Genomic DNA, 20,003 nt, shown 5'->3' with positions numbered 1-20,003 from the left:
TCTTTCACCACATTCAGCTCTGGGGAACTGAGGCCGTCTTGTTCCACTTAACCAGTTCTTGGCGAGGCTCTTTAAGGCGGGACGGGTGCAACGATTTAGCCCCGGTTGGTCTCCTGTGTTACTACATGATAACCGGGGGCGTCCATGGGTGGCCAGTAGATGTCACCAGGGAGTAAGCTGCGGGGCTGGGTGCCGCTTCCTCCGGCGCCTGCTGAACTGAACGATGCTCACTTTCCCCTTTCTTTTTCTCTGTCAGGTTTTATTAAAGCGAGTTGATGCTTCACTTTCGGGGTGTTTCACAGTTTTGTCAGTTGGCCCCCACTCTGTCCATGACTTGCAGGTTTGCATTAACCACTGTGTGTATATAGTGCAGTGAGATAAGGAGACGGATGTAGATGACAGTGGATTCTGCCTGTGCTCTCCCACCAAACTTCCTCTACCTGAGCTTGATCGGATGCATTCTCAGCGGTTCATGTCACTGCCTCATTTCACCCAGGTGTTCTAGGGGGGAGAGGGTTACAGACAGGAAGTCCTTCTTCCTTTACGGTTGCTGTCTTCCTGTCCACCAGATGTAAATTTCCACGACTGTTTTTGGAGAAGCGGCCTTTAAAAGATGATTAGTGAACTCTCTTTCAGCAGAACCTGGTCATCGACTTTGAAGAATACATTGCAGATCATCGATTCTCAGATGTTAATCTGTACACGGCACATGAGAATCCCTTTGGAATTTTTTAACTTAGGGCTCCAACCTCAAAGTTTCTAGTTTCTTAAGTTTGAGGAGTGACCCAGGCATTTGTATTTTTAATAAACTCCCAAAATGATCTTTGTGGGCAGTGGGGTTTGGGAATCTGTGTGCTAAGAGCATTCCATCCCTGCTGTGTCGAATCTTCTGCATTCTTCCTTAACCATAGAATAAAGTCACAACTTGAGGGCCCTTCTCTGAGCTGACCCTGGCCTATCTCTTTTACCCTTTTCCACTTTTCATACTAGTGTCAGAAAACAATCCACTGTTCCCTGTAGTACTCCTCTACCTTGTTCATGTGGTTTCTGTTCCTCTGGAACAGTGGCTTTTCTCTCCCATCTTTGGAACGTCAGAAATCCTCCTTTTCTTGATGTCTGACCCACTCCACTGTCGGCAGTAGTTCTTTTCTCGTCCTCGCAGTTTGAGTATACATCCGCTATTGTGTGTACATACATTATTTCCTATGTGTATCTCTTACAGAGCCTAGCATAAACAAATGTACGTCGTTGACACATAAATATTTGTTGAATTGAACAAAAATAGTAAGTTTGAGTAGAAACAGAAGACAATACAAATGATTCTTAAAAGCAGTGAAATAACTGGAAAGGACTGAACTAATTTTTTCTCAACCACATTTTTAAAGACTGAATAACTCATTCATTCAACAAAAATTTATTACATACCTATTGTAGTCTACATGCTCAGAGTTGGGCGTTGCTGACAAATGGAGAAGTTAGGAACCAGTCCTGACCTGTACCGTTTTAAACCAGGAGGAGAGACAGAAACATAAATGTGAAGCGTGCAGTGTGTTACATGCAGACAACCCCAAAGGAAAGGCTCCTGACCTGGGGAGGGCGGGGTGCAGTGTTGCCGGGAAAGGCTTACCGGCGGGAGGGTGTCTGAGCTGAGTCTCGAAGGACAGGGTGGGTAAGAGTACGTCAGCCAAGGCTAGGGAGGGGGTCACTGTGAGCCAGAAATGGAGAAACAGGCAAAAATAAAGTGGCTGGTGGGGTAAACGTTAACTGCGGGGTCATTGCCCCCCCCCACCTCAGCACTATTATTTCTGCCTCTGAACGTTAAGCGTAGAGAACTGATACGTAAACCAGCCTGAAACTGATGGCAACGTCGCAGTGATAGGATCAAGCCCCGAGTCACTTACTCGGCTCCCTTTCTCACTCTGTGTCTGTCCTTGTCTTAGAGGATCCCGCCGTCTCTCCTCTGCCATCTTTACGTTAGCAAAGACCTCCCTTTACTCCCTGGCCTCCACTACCCCGTGACGACACGGTCAGAAAGCAGCAGTAACTCCAGCTGCCTCCGAGGCCCCCCGTGTGCGGTGCGACTCCTGAACCGTGTTGAAGTGACGCTCCGGGCCCCGTGGTCCCTGCTTTGTTCCTTGTTTTATCCCTGTGCCTTTGCAGCGTTGTTCACGGTGAATTCTGGAGCCCTGCTCTGTTTGCAAGCTTGTAAGGTACTGGTAGTTTGGAGCTTTGCTCTTTGTGGTAGAAATTTGATGATCTTTTTTACTTCCTCTTCTAGGTCAAAGAAATTTTTTAGTTTTATAGAAGGGTGCCTGGTGAAGAATTACATGCAGCGGCCCTCCACAGAGCAGCTTCTGAAACATCCTTTTATCAGGGACCAGCCGAATGAAAGGCAGGTTAGAATCCAGCTTAAGGACCATATAGACCGGACCAGGAAGAAGAGAGGAGAGAAAGGTATTAAACCTGTTTTTATTTTCATCTTAAAAAACAGTTGTTTAGGTTTTTGCCAACCAGAGTAGGTTATTATTCCTTTCCCACCCGCGTTCGTGCCACCTGGCCGGGGCTTGAGTGGTGTGTCTCTGCTCTGCGCCCGGGGACGGGCCGAGGGGCAGCTTGGCTCCGGCACAGGGGACCGGCGCTGTGCAGTGCATTGCCAGGCTGACACTGGGTAGTGGGCACTGTGGCCAGTCAGCACTCGATGCCGTCCTGCTCCTCGTGGCTGTGCTTTTTAACTTCATCGTGGACCTTGTGTTCTGTCTGCGTCAGGCGGGGCTCCGAGCGTCAGCGGGGAACGTCACCGTCCATGTGCTGTCCCGTTCCTCTCCTGCTCGGGAGCCCCAGGGTTTCCTGCACTTTATGGGGGTGGTGTGGTGAGGCCTGGCCCCGTTGGCCTGACTGCTTTTCTGTCTTCACTGCACAACATGAACATTCGCTTTGCTGATTACGTAAGGTTCCATTTGGTCCCCCGTGTCTGGGTTTCCTATCCTGACGTGTTCTGTGTCCACCTGCCTGGATTCAACGGTGCCTCCTGCCCAGCAACGCGCAGGCCAGGCTTCACCACCGTCTTCTCTAAACCTTCTTCTCTGGGGCCCCTGGCTCCCATTGACCTTCCTGTTCTGTGAATTCTTAACAGGAACTTTACAGAACGACGCTGGGTAACAGGCAACCCGTTGCTGAATTTTTTTTTTGACACTCCAAGTTCAAGGCCAAAGAAGAAACTAACAAAGAGCAAGTTCAGGGCAATCCCCGAGTGCTGAAAGTAACCAGACACATTCCTTATTGCCTTGGTTTGGGCAGTTCATCTCTTTCTTTCGAGTTTTGGCATCAGAGTGGACTTTGTGAATTTGCTGATGCTCCGGGACCACTTTTCTTATGTGTCAAGGGCTCTGGGGCCCCTCTCACAGCCCTGTCCCCGCATAGCCGTGCATCCCACAGGGTACTGTCTGGAATACAAGAGAATCTGCTCTTCTGTGGGAAGTACGGCCGGCCCAGGGCACGAGCACCGTTCACGGTGGGAATTGGTGTCACGCCCCTACTACCCCCACGTTCTCCACACACTTTACTATTTTCTCAAAGAATATACGGTTTTCATTGGCGGTGATGCCCTCGGAGACGCTCACCTGTACACGCGGTGTCATGCTTTGTGAACTGACTCGTTTATCTTGTCCTTTTCTTTACAGATGAAACCGAGTACGAGTACAGCGGGAGTGAGGAGGAGGAGGAGGAGGCGCCGGAGCAGGAGGGGGAGCCCAGGTAGAGGCGGGGCGCTCGCGACCCTGCTCCTCGGGGGTGCCGGGGCTGCGGGAGATGCCCGGGCAGCGGGAAGGAGTCGGCAGTTACTCTGAAAGTGCCTTAGTATCTTGCATTCTTCTGTTCTTTCAAAGACTCCTATAAACATTCTCGGCCTCTGGAGCCCCTGACCCCGTGGTTCTTTACCGAGACTGCATTGCTTCCTCTTCCCCCGGTCAATTGGAAACATGCAGGTTGTGTCTGGTCCTGGGGAAGGGGAGCTCGCCACTGGCGTTTCTTGCTCCAGCAGGTGTGGATGGAAGACGTCTTGTAGCGTATGAAGCAGGCCTGCACACACACAGTTTCCTGCTCGTGGGCTAGCAGGGCCCCCTTTGAAAACACTGGAGTCTTTCCCAAGACTTGTTGGTTGGTTGGTTGGTTTTGTTCTTCCCACCGGTGTGGTCGTCGGCATTTCATTGCCTCTATTGGGAGTGATATTCTGTCCTGATCCACTTTGTAGCCGTTTTGGTCATCTCTGGCTCCCCGAGGTACAGTGAAGCAGAAGCTTGAAGATGTGGTAGCATGAACCTCACAGCGACTCATTCAGGGAAGAGAGGATTTAAAGTCTTTGATAATGGTCTTGCCAGCCTGGTGTTCAAGCTGCAGCTACACGTAGCTGACCAGCTAGACAAAAGGAGGGTAGGGACGGTGGTTCGAGAGACCTGTGGGGACCTGTGTGCAGAGAATGGGAGTTTGAAGAGAGCATATCAAGAGAGAAGAGAATTTATTGAAAAAAACTCCATAGTTACGTAAAAGATTTGAATCCATCAGAGACTAAGATTTTTAGAGTAATTTGAACTGATTGCAGGAGCAATATAATTGTGTTGGGTTAGGGACGCGATATAACGAAAGAAGCAGTTTAGGAAGATTGATTTGCCATTTGTTCTGGGAGTTTTGAAAGCGGAGAAGTGACTCTCAGCCGGGAGACCACCTAGGAGTGACGCTAATTTTTCTGTGTGGTGGCTCATCCTTGGGACCCACCTGGGCTCAGCCGCCGGCCTTGCAAGTAGAGAGAGTGGGAGGGGAGAGCTGACAAGGCATGCTGGGCCGCGTGGAGAAGGCGAGGGGACGGCCAGTGCTGGAGATTGCTCTGGTATTACCGCCTGGGCAGTCCCGGGACGTGATGCTGCTGTTTCTGGTGGGAAGCAGGGCGGTCACAGAGGGTCTAACGACGTGTGGCAGGAGGTGGTTTCAGCTCTTCATTGCAATTTGAGTTGATGGGAGAGCCCCACGTGGAGATGTCCTGTCAAACGTCCAGGACAGAGTTTTAAGATATTTATGAGACGGTGAAAGAAGGGGTGAAAGAAGGGGTGATGCTACTGAGTCGAAGGCTGTTACCCCCGTGGGTTTGTTAGTTTGTTGGGTCCTGGGCTGGGGGGAGCTCGGGAGAGGCGGGGCGTGGGCGTGGAGTGGCCCGCGCCCCTTAGAGCCCCGCTTCCTCCTGCAGCTCCATCGTCAACGTGCCTGGCGAGTCCACGCTGCGCCGGGACTTCCTGAGGCTGCAGCAGGAGAACAAGGAGCGCTCCGAGGCCCTGAGGCGGCAGCAGCTCCTGCAGGAGCAGCAGCTCAGGGAGCAGGAGGAATACAAGAGGCAGCTGCTGGCGGAGAGACAGAAGCGGATCGAGCAGCAGAAGGAGCAGCGGCGACGGCTGGAAGAGGTGGGGGCGCGCGGGCCAGAGCCGGCGTCCCGGTCTTTGTTCACAGGCGTGGCCAGATGCCCAAAGGACCATTCTCCGTGGCCTCGTGAGGCAGGTCGTGCCTCTCCCCGGCCTGGCCAGTGAGGTCCCCTCTGAAGGGAAGGTGTGCTCGCGCACCGGCGGGACCTTGCGCTCCTGGAGGCCCAAGACCTGTTTTCCCCTCTTTTGTAAACGTCAGGGACCTGCCCCCAGTTACTCATCCTATTTGTGTGGGACGCAGGGCCCAGAGGTGGCGTCGCCCCGGCTTCGTGGAGGCCGTGTACGCTACAGTCTGAGTTGGCCAGCTCGGCCTTGACCTCATTTCCATCCCACCCTTGGCCTCTGGGTCCCACTTGGGGTGTACATATTTTTCTGAAAACATACGTACACAGGAAAAACACTTTTCTACAAATTCCTTAACTTTAGGTACATTTAAGAGTAAGGGTTGAAGAAGAGAATTATATTGGGCATGATGCAAATGCTATTCTGTAATCTAGCCATAGTGCTGGCATTAGTTACTTGTTGGGGCGGGGGACACATCTTGTACCACCTGCTTGTTGTTTTTGTTTGTTTTTGGCTGCGTTGGGTCTTCGTGGCCGTGAGGGCTTTCTCTAGTTGCGGCGAGCGGGGGTTGCTCTTTGTTGCGGTGCGCGGGCTTCTCATTGCGGTGGCTTCTCTTGTCGCGGAGCACGGGCTCTAGGCACGTGGGCTCAGTAGTTGTGGCTCACGGGCTCTAGAGCGCAGGCTCAGTAGTTGTGGCGCACGGGCTTAGCTGCTCCGCAGCACGTGGCATCTTCCTGGACCAGGGCTTGAACCTGTGTCCCCTGCATTGGCAGGTGGATTCTAAACCACTGCGCCACCAGGGAAGTCCCCCACCTGCTCGTTTAATTCATTAATACTATCAACGTTGGTAATATGGTTACCCACAGCTTTTCCGTTTTTAATTCACGAAGACATTATTTCCCTACATTTCACCTGGGGCTCAAAAGAGTCTTTTTTCGTTTCCTGGTTGCCTTTTACTATATATATCACAGCTTCAGATTTCCCATTCATAGTAGTTTGTTTCCGCTTAATTCATACATCTTATTGTTTCACCTTTATCCTTCATACCAGAAAAAGAACCCCAAACAACAGTAAAGCCATGTGTTGATACTGTACAGTGGCGTTTAATTTAAACGACAACACATGCTTTTTCCCAAGTTACTTAAGGGTACATTTTGTGGGGAGAATCTTTGCTTCGTTTTGTGTGTTTATGGTCTGAATTCTGAAACTTCAGTCTGCCCTGGTTTAGAAAACCAGTGTCTGTCTAACTACGGAGACTGGAAGTATTCGGCCAGCGCTTTGGAAGAAAACACAGGGCACAACCTTGCTCTGTGGGAGGGGCAGCATTGCTATTTATGTAACTTTCTGCAGTTTGTTTGCAAACTCTCTTCTAATATTTTAAGACTCAGTGCTCTTTGAACATAACAGAAACCTTGAGTGGTTCCGAGGTTTTTCGGGCTGTACGTGGACCGTGTGTGCTCAGTACACAAGAGTGCTCGAGCGTTGAGGCTGTGGCCGTTTCCAGTGGCCTCTGTAGAGTGTCCTCCACTGTCCTTTCTAATCCTGGGCTGTACTTCAGCTCAGGGATGCGGGGGAGTTTGGTGGTGTAGACCTTGAAGGATCAAGGACTGGGTCAGCTGGAGCCCCTTTCTGACACAGGCCCTGGAAACTGCTTTCAGGCCTAGTGACAGTGAGATAGGTGTCCGTCATCCAGGCCCTGGACATGATAGGGAGTGAGGATTACGGGGTTAGGCCAGCGATGGCTCAAGGAAAGGAGAGGTTTTAAAGCGATTTGTTCTGTCAGCTAAATAGAGGCTAGAGAATCGGGGTTGTCAGCTAAGTGAGAACGTGGCAGTTTACTGGCTTCAGTTAGCCTGTAATTTCAGCTTCTCAGTGAAAGTTCAAACGCGCAGTCACCTCTTTAAACCTCTTAATCAGGGCAGATGGAGCAGGGTCCTGGAACGGTGGCGTTTGCAGGAACAGAATCCACTGATGTGGGTTCTTGGTGATCCAGCGCCTTTTTGTCAGCCTGGTAATTAAGGCCCCAGGAAGTGGTTTGGGAATATTTGCGCCATAAATGATTTGTAGCCCTTTACTGGCGTTAAAGGTATGAGGAATAGGGATTCCTTTCGTTATTATTAACAAAGTAGATAAAGATGGTCATCTTCACTCAAAAGATAAATGATGCTTAAAACTGAAAGGTGATCACTTTCTATCAGCGACTGGCAAAAAAATGGTCCCAAAGTTGAGGCTGTAGGGAAACAGTGGAGATGTTCCTTTCTCTGAAAGAGCCATCAGATCCGGTGTATGGGGGCTAAGGGCTTCTCCGCAGCCCCTACTGTCTCAGAACCTCGCCGCAGGTAGGGGGAGCGGTCTGCCCGTCGTCTGTAAGAAGTCCATGTGGTACCTGCATCCTCTGCTCTTGCTTGGTGCCCGTCAAGAGTTGCTGCTGCCGGGATCTCTCTGCTTTGTTTCTCTTGCTTTCTCTTCCTTGGCTCCTGTGTGAACTGGAGATCTTGGAAGTCCTCGTAGATATTTTCAAGTCTGTCTGCCAGTTTTGCTGAAAATGATGTTTCTGAGTTTTCTTGTTGCTTTTGGATGGTCCCAGGAGGAAAGTGGGAGCGTGCTGAGCTCACGCGGCTGAGTTCACACTGGTGGCTTCGTCCCCTCCTCTCCTGCCCCTGACACTTGTCCTTCTCTTCTGGGTGCTCAGTGTTTTCTCAGCTTACTCGAAGTTTGTTACCCAGATTCATTGCCCCGTGTGATAATGATCTCCCTCTATTGAAAAGTTTTAATATTACTCTATTACCTTTTATAGGTAGATGCATCATCACATCTTTGGATCACTTTGGTAGAGCTTTGCCTCTAGCTAATTTTTTTTTCCCCACCCTGGCCAGCTTTTTCTCCCAGTCTTTTCTTTTTTCTGTTCTTTTTTTTTTTTGAGCAGAAGTGAAGATTATTTCATCATACTGTCATTTTATCCTAATGGTTTTGTGCTCTTTCTTTTCATTGACTCTTGCCTTGGTACCTGCTACCAACTCCTCCCATTTCCTGTGACATCCACACATGGATCACATCTGCTCATTCCTCGTCTAAATTTAATAGAAATATTATACAAGACGTCCTGGAGAAAACCGCATTAGTGATCTAAGTTAAGGTGACTTTGTTAGCTGCTGTACTTTGGATATGTTTTTGAACCTGTTACATATCGAAGTCACTTATGTCCTAATTCATAATTTTTCAGTTTTGACCTTGTGGAGACTGTCAGATTATTAGTAAAAGCAAGATACATTTGTCTGTGGTTTGGTGTGCTACTTGATTCAAAAAAAAGAAAGAACATTTTTTAGGGAAGATTTGTTTTTAGCAAACCTATGATACTATTATAACAACAGCACATTAAAAAAACTGCATAATCTTTTTATTAGAGATAAGAGACAAAAGATTTTCATTTGAGGTTAGAACTTATCCTTTTCTTAAAAGACGTAAAAAGGGAGAACTGCACTTCCCTGTATGTTCCCCATCTCACCCGTTTGTGAAGATGACTGGGTTCTGCAGACTTGGAACCCGGCCAAGGACTTCACTTAGAGGGCCGAGTCCCCTTTTCTGCTGCTTGCGTCTCCCTTTCTGTTCTTGAACTGCTGGTAGGATGTTCAGACTCCCCACTGTCGGAATTTTTCTGCAGGTACTTAAAACAATAATCCCTTCTCTTTATGATCTGCCCGAGTTTTCAGCCCCGGAGATGCCGTCGTCCCTGTGCTCTGGGTCTCAGCTTCCCGCAGAGAGGGGCGCGCGTGTGGGTGTGCGACCAGCACCTCCTCCCTCTGCTTTTCTTCCACCAAGAGGACACATGCTTACATTCGTCTCTCTTGTTTCTGCAGATCCCATAGTGACCCCAGTTTTAGAGAGGTGGGTGAAAGTGGAAGAAATTAAAAACAAAGTAAAGCAAGAGAAAAAATTTTGTCTGACACCCCAGGCTTTGCACTTTAGACGTGCACCAAGCTCAGCTCAACACAGCGGAGGTGTGGGTGGTCGTGTGCGCGCGCGCGCGCCGGTCAGGATAGCGAGGAGGGCGGAGCGAGGAGGGCGGAGCGAGGAGGGCGGAGCGAGGAGGGCGGAGCGAGGAGGGCGGAGCGAGGAGGGCGGAGCGAGGAGGGCGGAGCAGCCCTGAAGGCGATGCTGCTCCTGCCCTGGGCTAATGGCGCGGAGCTCTCCCGACTTCCCAGCCTACCCTCCTTGCTTGTGAGGAGCCTGTTTGTGTTGGCCGTGGACAAATGTCGGGCGTTTTACGTGGATGGGCTTAATGGAGGCCCTGGGGGCTGCTGTGGATGCTGAACACAAACCTTCGGGCTCAGTCAGGGGAAGTCAGCACCTCTGTGGGGGGAGCCGTGTTTGAGCCCTGACCCGGAAGGCCTCACTTGCTTCCTTTTTTCTTTGCCGCACGTGGCTGTCTTCTGGTCTCCGCACTTGCAGGAGAGCTTTCACCTGTAAAATGAGCCCATCTGGCCCAGCGGAGGTGCGATGCCTTTTTTTTTTAAAAAAAGAGCGATGCCTATTAAGAAAAAGAGAGAGAGAAAAGAACATTTGCGTGAAGTGGGATTCGTCTTGAAGCTAAACTGTAACACTAGGAAAGCCTGGAGCGTTCTAAGAAAAAACGGAGCGAGCCGTGGCAGGCACCTGTGGTTGTCTCTTGGCTGTGAGATCTCAGAAGGACAGTGCGGGGACCCGCTTCCCCCCAGCGTGTCCTCACCCCTCTGCCCACACAGAGGCCCCTGCTGGGCGCCTCACTCGTGTCTGACGGCGAGTGCGTGTGAGCACAGGATGCGCCTTCCACCCTCAGCTCCAGCCGTGCTGCGCACGGGGGCCTTGCTTTTGCCAGAGGACCACTGTCTCGCCTCTCAGAAGTCCTCAGCTCTTAAATGTTCTTTTGGCATCCCAGTCTAGTGGTTTTTTCCTAGTTAAATTTTGTCAGCGTTATTTTAATTCAGCAAATGTTATTTGTTGCCTAAAGATGGGGAAGAGTTGTCTTTGGGGAGAAACAAAGTAGTTAGTAGTTTCTCTACTAAAGTTCATCAGAACTTGCACTTAACAAACTCAGGGGTTGCTGGTACACGTGCAGCCACATGACCTCCAAAGCTCTTGGAAATAGTCGAACCTGAAGAATAGATTGGTTCATTAAAGTTTAGTTTCTGTTAAAGCCCGTAAGTCCGGTGGAGTGTCTGTAAATGGACCCCACTATTATCAGCATGACCTATTTAGAAAAGTTCGAATTGTGAGATGAAAGCATTGCTTTTAAATACCAATCTAGAAAGAGAACTTAAATGTAATTAAAGCATAGTTGGAAAAGTACATGTTTACTCAGGCATGCTTGGAAAAATTGAAGTAATAAGGAAATCGCTATAACTTGAGCGATTTGGAAATCACTTTACAGCATCATGCCGTTTTTCAGTTTGTTTGATTTTGTTTTTAAAGAAAGAATGGTTTAAAACAATAAGAATGACAGTTTGAAAATGCCTCGAAGGATTTATATTTGCTGCTCATAATGGGGTTAACCTGAGCAGGCACGTTCGTTAGCGTCTCCTGGGTTTTGTTGCTTGAAATCACAGGCGGGAGGTTAATCTAGTGTGGATTGATGTTGCTTAGCTGATGGCTGGTGATATATATGTTTCATTTTTGACCATTTTCTTTTGAAGTTCTGTTGCAAGAGGCCAGCTTTTCACATCAGTAATCTATTAAGGCATTTACTAAGGGCTTTCTTTAATCTTTAATTACCCCCGAACACACACACATACACACACACCCCAGTTAAGGGCCTGTTCTGACTGTAGTGGTTTGTATGGTTGGAGTTTACATTTCTGCTCTTGGTCCAATTTACAGCTTCAAATATTACAGCATAATGTGGAAGAGGACTCGGTAGCTACATCGTTCTTGGCCTTGGCCATCAGTCTCCCGACCAGGACCTGCTGAGTGGGCGAGTCCAGGGAAATTTACCACGTTCCACGTGGTCTTGTGGGTTTTTTAAAAGTGTGTGGCTTACCTTACCTGTAAGACTTGGAGGAGAGGGGCTGCGTCTGATTCCCCTTCGTGTACCCATGTGCTTCATGACTATTTCTCAAATGGGTGAAGCAGCATTTGTGTCCTTGTTGTGTCTCTGGAAAGAAAGGACTTGTTCTGTGCACTTACAGCCATTCTTGGGCTTGAGGTCTCTGATTTGAGTTCCAGAGCCGCCGTAAAGGGCCTGGTAGAACATCCTGAGGCCCAAAGCGTGTGTTGTGTCAAGTGTGAGGCTCTATGCAGGTTAACAGTGACGATTCAAGCCCGCTGTGCAGCTTACTAGGTGATCCTGAAACGATGGCTTTAGGATTTGGTTGGACCTGGAGATATGGATGGATTCTTTAGGCTTATTCTAGATGCTAAATGTTAGAAAATCACGGCATCCTGGATATTTACAGGGAGCGGGGTGGAGATGAGCGAAACACGCTCCCTACTTTTAAGGAGCTTGTGGTCTTTGTTTGTGTGTTGATGGTGGTAACCAAGAGTATGAGACTTCCACAGGGCCAAAGAAGAAAAAGCCTTTCAGAGGCTTTCACTTGACAACTGAGATCATTAGTTGTAGCCTGTCCCTGTTTGTAAGGTGTTTGCTTACTGTTATTTTAGACGTGTGTTTTGAATTAAACTTAGTATAATAATTTTAAATTATTTTAATTAAGTAGTTACATAGTAACTTTATTATATCGACTTTGGTAAAGAGTTGAACAGAAACAACTTGATGTTTACCGCACTTTCTTTGAGAAATCCCAGTGCAATGACTGCGAAGGACTGAAGATGTCCTAAACAAGGAGAACAAGAATGGAAGCCCAGTTGTGTACGTGAGTCTGTGGTAGAGCGTAGACCATGGGAAGGTTGATGCTGCCAGTGCTGGAAGAGAGTCCAACATGGGAGGAGGCGAGGGGGCCAGAAGCAGGTATATGTGAGCAGTGGGCCCTCATCCCCTGCAGCAGGCTGCTCTGCTCCCCCTTCTCAGCTGACACCTGCCACCTGGAACAGGCGAGCCGTGGAGATTCGGGCACAGCTGAGGCCGTGGAGGGAGGCTGAGACAAGGGCATCCGTGAAGAGCTAAGTGCTGATGAGCATGACGGCAAGCGCGCCCGCCTCGCCTGGAGCCCGTCCTCTGGTGCCACGGCGTTCCAGGCGCCCCCCATCCACTGCTCCCTCTCCTCACCTGAGGACTCAGTACTGCACAGATCCCTCTCTTCAGAGACTCACCCGCCCAGGGGAAGAGGTCACGCTGCCTCACAGTCACCTGACTTGGAAGCTTCACAGCCACCGCTTGACAGCTTGCTTTTCACTGCCTTGCATGTCAGTAGATGGCCCGAGATTGAGGACGCAGAAAAATCTTTAACTGAAAGGTTCCAAGACACACAGCAAAAGGAGCGTGAAGGAAATAGAGACAATGTAGGGAACAGAGAAAATATCTCACACACATACATGTACACATGCCCAGAAATCTTAATATCCTTACAGAGAGAAGATATAAAAATCATGAAACAAGACTATTCAGAAAAAAGTTTTTAAAAATTTTTAATAAATGCAAACTCCCAGAAAGTGGGGAGAGAAGATGAGTTTAGGGGGACTAGAACAGAAGAAAAACAGAATCAGTCCAGGTGGTTTGACTCCCAGTTAACAAATGGTCCAGGAAGTGAACACCAGAGGGAGAACATGCAGCAGGAATTCAAGACAAGTTTCCAGAACTAAGAAATAATTTCTGAATTGAAAGACTTACTGAGTACCCAGCCCAGCGAATGAGAAAAGACGCCGTTCAGAGGCACATACATCATCTTGAAAGCTTAGAAACTCAAGGATGAAAAGAGGATGGTAAAAGCTGCTGTCAGGGGAGCACATAGAGGGGTGTGGGTGTGGCTGCTACTAAGTGTCAAGGATCCACATGGGCTCGGATTCTCCAGAGCAACATCAGAAAGTAGGAGGTGACACACCAGTGCTTTTGCAGCTCTGAAGGGAAGTTAGTGCCCCCGGCCAGAAGTATATGCACAGCATGGGAGCAGAGCTTTTGTGACCTACAGAGTCTTTCAAGTCCTCTACTTGTCTTCACGCTTCCTCAGGAAACTACTAGAGGATGTGTTCCAGCAAATAAGAGAGAAGTTGACAGGGGATCCTGTACAGGAGAGGGTCCAGAAGTGTTCCTAGGAAGCAGGTGGGCAGAAGGATGGGATGCCTGGAGAGCAGCCTGTTTAGGTTGGCCCAGGAGAAGAGAAAGGGCTGTGAGAGGGTTCATCTCTAGAAGAAAGAAAGAATACCTGACCCATTTGACCATATGGAAAGGAGTCTTATGGTGTAGACTTTACAGATGATGCTATGATGGGCCCATGAAAAAACAGGCAAACAAACAAGAATAAGGCAATTTTTTTACTATTTATGCGTGTATGTATGTATGTATTTTGGACAAAATAACATAGATTTATTTACTCTTTTAAATATAAATTTTATTCTTTTAAAATTTTAAAAATTGGCCTCAGATTTTTATTCTCCAGGTAGTCACTAGTTAACAACAATCAAAACGGCACCATGGCATTTTAGATATAAGTGATCATGGGGCGGCAACATAGCAAATGTTAATAAATAAAAGAAAGGGCGTTAACAGAGATGTATATCTTATGGCTTGAGGATGGTTAAGTCTAGTACTTTGATTAAAAATTTTTAAACACAAGTGAAAATGGAAAAGGCTACCTGTAAGGGCATTTGAAATTGAAAGTTAAAAATTCTTAGTAGCATTTAGTTAGATGAAGTCAAGGTTTCCCACAGGCCTGGGAGCCCTGCCCTCAGTGTAGTTGGAAATAACCCCCCGAAATGGATTCTGCACATTTCACCACGTTGGGGCTTCCTGCCTGGTGTGAGGACGAGTGCTTTCACTGAGGCGCCAGAGGATGTGCACAGGGCCCCGTCACTCCCCGGGACTCCGGGTGACCACAGCTCAGGGGTGCGAGGCAGGGGGTGAGCTGAGAAGGCTCCTGGGCGTGGGCTGGACCAGGGTCAGCCCTGCGCTCGGTGGGCCGAGGCAGCTGGAGTTGCTGGTGAGGGGCCAGCGTGTGGGAAGCCAGCTCCCGCGCTGCTTCACTCCCTCCCTCCGCTCTTCCTTTGCGATCTCCCGTTGTCTTCTCTGGAGACAGAAATTTGAACCTCGAGGCTGGTGTGAGGTGGACACTTGGCCGCATCTGGACTTAATGGCTGTGTGGCGGCCAGAGTACAGCCCTGCTTCCAGGGCAGCGTGGCAGCTTCCAGGACTCTCACTGCAGTTTTTCTCCTTGTCTGGCTCTTTCTGGAAGAGTCCTTGCTGATAACAGCCAAGGCGTCGGCTCTGCTTTTTTTGAACTAAAGAATTTTTCAAGATTCTGTAGATAACAGGAGAGGAGAAAGCAAGTGAAGCCACGGCTTTGCTTTTTGTTTTGTGATCCCAGGGGGCTAAGTGGCACCTTTCCTTCAGCATTGTTCCTAAAAATTAAAGAATTTTGGTAGCGTCTGTGGTCTGTAAGGACAGGGCAGCGGGTGCATCTCTGAGGCTGTTGCGGTGGTGTCTGTGGTCACGTGGCGTCGTTTAGTGCAGTGCAGCGGCCCAGAAAGGTCTTGAATCTTGCGTTCCATCAGTAAAAAAAAAAAATTGAGCATGTATCTGATAGAGATATATCTAGTAATTCTGTATCGTACTGATACATACATTATGAAACGTGCAAAAGTAGCTATCTTAAAGAATGAGCTGGGAGTATAAGAACATAAAAGTTCTGGGTGTGTTTTTTGTTTTTTCCCCTCAACTCCGGTTGCCTTGCTGGCCTGTAGAGCCTGCTGGCAAACGTATCATCTCCCCCGGGAGGTGGGGAGGGAAAGGGAAGGCCCAGACCTTTCCGAGGGGGACGGTCCTCTGACAGTTCACTGCTTGTGAGACCTTGGCTCATAAGCAAGTCACGTTGTTACCTGAAGGTGGTAAAGTTCAGTGTATGATATTCTTCGCCTCTTCTGACCTGTTCGCTTGAATCTGATCGGCTTGAAAAGCTAAGGGAGTTTTGAGGGGTCGACACTGGTTGCCTTTCTTCTCTCTTCTGTTTTCCGTTTGTCTGACTGACTTGGAGGGGAATTGTTAGTCTCCACCTGCCTTCCTCTCTTGTGGCCGTGGTTCTAGAGCTGTGCTAGAGACAATTTAAATGTAAATTAACTTTAGTAAATTAAAACGAAAAACCCAGTTCCTCCCTCATGTGCTGGGCACATTTCAGGTGCTGAGTAGCCGTCTGCAGCCGGCGGCCGCTGTGCTGAGATGGGGCGCCTCTCCATCCCAGGGGGGCTGCACGGTGGCCGCATCACTTTGCAGGCCAGCACTCTGCACGTCTGTGGGAGGAGTTGGTTGGTTTGTACTCTGCGCGGTGGCAGTGCTTTACTGACAGATAGATGTCTGGGGCTGGATGAGAAGGGGCCAGACGTGTGCCCAGGGTCACGCTGCCAGGTACCGAGGGGTTGGCAGATGGTCTGCGTTGGGAAAGGCTGTCGGAGCGAGTCTGGTGACTCAACGGCACCTTCCGCACCTGCTGATGGGAGGCAGGATGCTGTCTGATTAACGGTGGGAGGCACAGCAGCCCTCGACCTGGGGGCTTACCGCCCAGGTGACTCTGGACAAGTCACGTCTCTCTTCTTGAATCTGTTTCCTCCTCTGTGGAGTGGGAGTGAAGTGCTTCCTAGGTTTGTCATGAGAATCGTAGTAGGTAAAGGACACGGAAGGAAGACCGTTGGATACTTACCACCGTGCGAGGCACAGCGTGAGCCTGTGCTCACGGCAGTCTATACATTCATGGTAATAATAATGGCATCTCTTATTCTCGTTGGTGTCAATTCTTCTCTCCCTGATGTGTGCTGCCTTTTTCCTCTTTTAAGTATTTCTCTCCTTTCTCTGCGCTATTTCTGTTCTCCTGTATTCATTTCTCTTCTCTTTCTTCTGACTAAAGGGCCCGGGGTAACCCTGTTAGTGATACTGAAGGATACAGCATTCCCTGTCCCCTCACTGCTGTGCTTCAGCGAAGAACGGGGAATAACTGATAGCACGTGAAACCCGGCTCTGACGGGTACTTCCAAGGAGGCTGGTGTGTGTGAGCGGAGGGGCAGTGTGCAAGTAGGTGGCCGGTGCAGGTGGGCTCCAGGAGCTCTCCCTCTTGGCCTCTCCCCGTAACTGGTCAGCAGACCATCCTGCGTGCCGTGCCGTGGCTGCAGAGTCCGCTGACTGGGTCGCTTTACTTCCGTAGCAACAACGGAGAGAGCGGGAGGCCAGGAGGCAGCAGGAGCGCGAGCAGCGGAGGCGGGAACAGGAGGAGAAGAGGCGGCTGGAGGAGCTGGAGAGACGGCGGCAGGAGGAAGAGGAGCGCAGGCGGGCGGAGGAGGACAAGAGGAGAGTCGACAGGGAGCAGGTGGGTCTGCAGGGGCCGCTCCGGCCGGGACCGCGGGGGCTGGCACCGTGCGGAGCTGGGGGAGCCGGGGCAAAAAGCATGCACGCGTGTGCACACGTGTTCAGGACTTTAGTCTGAAAATGCAGAAGCACGGTTGGAAGCATATTCACTTCAACAAACTGAATCTCTTGTCTTTACCGACAGATACAGAAATCGGTACACTTTAGAAAGCTCTTGAAACCAGCAGGGTGGTCTCCACTAGTATGAGGCCTGAAAGATTTCCGAATGTGTCTAATGAAATTTAAGACCAACTGTAAGACACTTCCTACGAGAAGTGTTGGAAGTGTCCAGCGACTAACCGAATATTTTAAGATGTATTCGCATATAATTCAGTACGTACATACGTGACGTTAGAACAGCTGATAACATTAGCCCAAAGCGATCAGATTTTAGCGATATTTGCAGCATGTTATTAACATCACATAAAGTTGCCTTTGGGAGTCTGATTCCTGAACCACCTGTGCAAGCAGAAATTGTGCTTTTTGTTGTCTGCGTTGTCCGCGTGAATCCCATCATAGCCTCTCTGCCCGTCATGTCTTTGAATTGATCACTCTTTGTTATGAGCTTTGAACAAGGAAACAGTATATGAAGGGGGACCAATTTAAATGATAGCTGAAGTTCATACTTAAAATGCTTGTAAACAGTGGTATTAGCTTCCAGATTTGATCATTCAGCTGCTCTCCTTGCCTCGGGTTTTCCCAGTGTTGGGTCTACATACTATTTTTCTGTTGAAATTTAAGTGATTCCCTTGATCTCTTACTTTACTGATGTTGTTGGCCTGTTAACTGTGGTGCGTTGAGTTTAGTTTTCATGTTCTGATTTATACTTGGGGACTACAAAGAGGAGAAAACATAAACTTGAACAGTTAAGTCACGGAGGGATAATTCTCTGACCTTGATTGGGAGAAGAGGGTGTGAATGTAATCCTAACCTTCAGTGTGCTAATGGAGTCATTGGCTTTTGTGTATAGCAAGTATTCTTCACCTCTTCTTCTATAAAAATAGCATCAAAAGTCAGTTTTATTCCAAAATACTCCCGTGTCAGCCGTGCTATAGGAACCTGTCGTTTCTGCATGAATGTGCCTGTTTGTGGACATGTGTCATTGTCTGGTTGTTCCTGTGATGTGAAGGCAGAAAACCAGGGATGTGGTGACCTGAGCTCGCAGCTGTGGTTCAGCTCTGTCTGGCTCGGGAAGAGGGGAGCTGGGAGTCGGAGTCCTCTCAGTCGTCGGGGTTGGGGCGGGGCTTCCAGGCCCGGGACTGGAGCCTGGGTTGGAACTAGGGGGCCTTTGCCAGCGGCCCTGTGGATACACTTTACCCCAGATTGGCGTTTTTGGGCTAAATTTGCTTTGTAAGAAAAAATGTTCCTGAGGAAATTTGTCATGATTTCTGCCCAGCATTCTCTCCGCCAGGACAAGTGGTTAACTAAAACTCCTGTTCGGCCCAGATGTAGGACTGCTTTTATCTTAAGGTGTGCGCCTCAGTCGGCAGTAGACACTGTAAATAAATAATCTGAATTTCAAAATAAAACTTCTCCTCCCAGACCCCTCAATCTGCTCCTCTTCCAGAGTAGTGAGCTTTTCCCCTGTTGACAAAGAAGGAGATAGATGTCTTTTGTTTGTGAAATGTTCCTACTTTGCGAAGTGATTTCACGCCTATTTCATACTTGAGCCCCCCCCAAAATCCTGAGAGCTGGGAGAGAATATTCTCGATACGGGCTTGCTAGAGACTAATCTGCTGTCGTAGATCAAGGTCTCCAGCCCATCAGATATGCATGCTCCTTCAAGGCTGGGTTTTTCCTCTTTATGTAACGTCCTTTGGATGTGTTTTTGTTGTTACAGAGCTTTATCGTTCTCTTCCCGTTGAAAACGTGTCACCTCATGCCTGTCTCCCCTTTCTCTCTCTCTCTGTCTCTCCCTCTCTCGCTCCCTTTATCTCTCTCATAGACTCTCTCTCACACACACACACACACACACACACACACACACACACACACACACACACACACACACACACACACACACACACACCATCGCTGAGTGCGTGTCATCATTTATTAGACTCTTTAGATCTTAGAGACTAATTCGAAGTTCTTGGGGAAATCCTCGGCAGGTCTGAGCCGTTGATCGCTCAGTGGATTACCCCAGATGATTGGGCGGATGGTTCTGGGCGCCCCAGCAGGTGGTTCTGGTGCTTTCCTTGGGGCTCCGTTGATTGCCGGCTGATTTCTGTGTGACAGGAGTATATCAGGCGGCAGCTGGAAGAGGAGCAGCGGCACCTGGAACTCCTTCAGCAGCAGCTGCTCCAGGAGCAGGCCATGCTACTGGTAACGCCCCGCGCTGGCCCCGTCCCGTAGCTAGGGCTCCCCGCGCTGGGCAGGGCCGGGCCCACGTCGGGGCGGCTTCTGGTTACCTCTTTATTTCCCGTTGCTGAGTTAACTGTTCTCGTTTGGTAGATAGTCGAGGTTTTGCACAGCACCTGGCATTCGGTGAACAGGCTAGAATGCCAAGAGCTGGCGGTTCAAGGCGCGTGCCGTAGGACCCGTACCTAGAGTACTCCAAGTGTCCTTTGAAACCGCCGAGACCAGCGTTTCCTTGGGTTCTCTCTTACTCTGTCCAGTGACAGTATGCTTAGCGACAAGCTGTCAGGTTTTCCCACAGGTAACCTGCCATTTCACAGCCCGGCCGTTGTGCTCTGTCACCAAACAAGCGTCGGTGAACGCCGGGCTGGGGAGAAGTGAGCCGGGGCGAGGCGGGTGCCGGGCCCCGGACTGAGTGTCCCTCTCCCCCCAAGGAGTGCCGCTGGCGGGAGCTGGAGGAGCAGCGGCAGACGGAGCGGCTCCAGAGGCAGCTGCAGCAGGAGCAAGCCTATCTCCTGTCTCTGCAGCATGAGCCCCGGAGGCCGCCCCCGCCGCCGGACAGGAGCAAGGCCGGCCTGCACGGCGCCGAGCCCAAGGCCCAGCACGAGCCCGCCGACCGGGCCCGCGAGGTACGGCCCCCGCCG

At 49.7% G+C, this 20,003-nt stretch overlaps 1 protein-coding gene across 28 annotated transcripts in view; it reads left to right on the top strand.

Moving 5' to 3' along the window:
- The window catches only part of MAP4K4 (mitogen-activated protein kinase kinase kinase kinase 4), a 174,747-nt gene that overhangs the window by 122,930 nt on the left and 31,814 nt on the right, over positions 1-20,003 (top strand). For 16 of the 28 annotated variants that reach the window (XM_027128756.1, XM_027128753.1, XM_027128754.1 and 13 more), the window contains 6 exons: positions 2,279-2,454; positions 3,681-3,753; positions 5,237-5,447; positions 16,802-16,963; positions 19,240-19,326; positions 19,794-19,988. In XM_027128756.1, the coding sequence (XP_026984557.1) occupies positions 2,279-2,454; positions 3,681-3,753; positions 5,237-5,447; positions 16,802-16,963; positions 19,240-19,326; positions 19,794-19,988 (904 nt within the window). The remainder of the gene's footprint in view (positions 1-2,278; positions 2,455-3,680; positions 3,754-5,236; positions 5,448-16,801; positions 16,964-19,239; positions 19,327-19,793; positions 19,989-20,003) is intronic. The other 12 variants (XM_027128766.1, XM_027128768.1, XM_027128775.1 and 9 more) reach the window with 2 other exon arrangements.

Source organism: Aethalodelphis obliquidens, unplaced genomic scaffold, assembly GCF_003676395.1.
Source record: "Aethalodelphis obliquidens isolate GAN/ISIS:26980383/991018 unplaced genomic scaffold, ASM367639v1 scaffold35, whole genome shotgun sequence".
Lineage (NCBI taxonomy): Eukaryota > Metazoa > Chordata > Mammalia > Artiodactyla > Delphinidae > Aethalodelphis > Aethalodelphis obliquidens.
The sequence above is the reverse complement of the archived record's forward strand: the minus strand, read 5'-3'. Positions and strand labels throughout refer to the sequence as shown.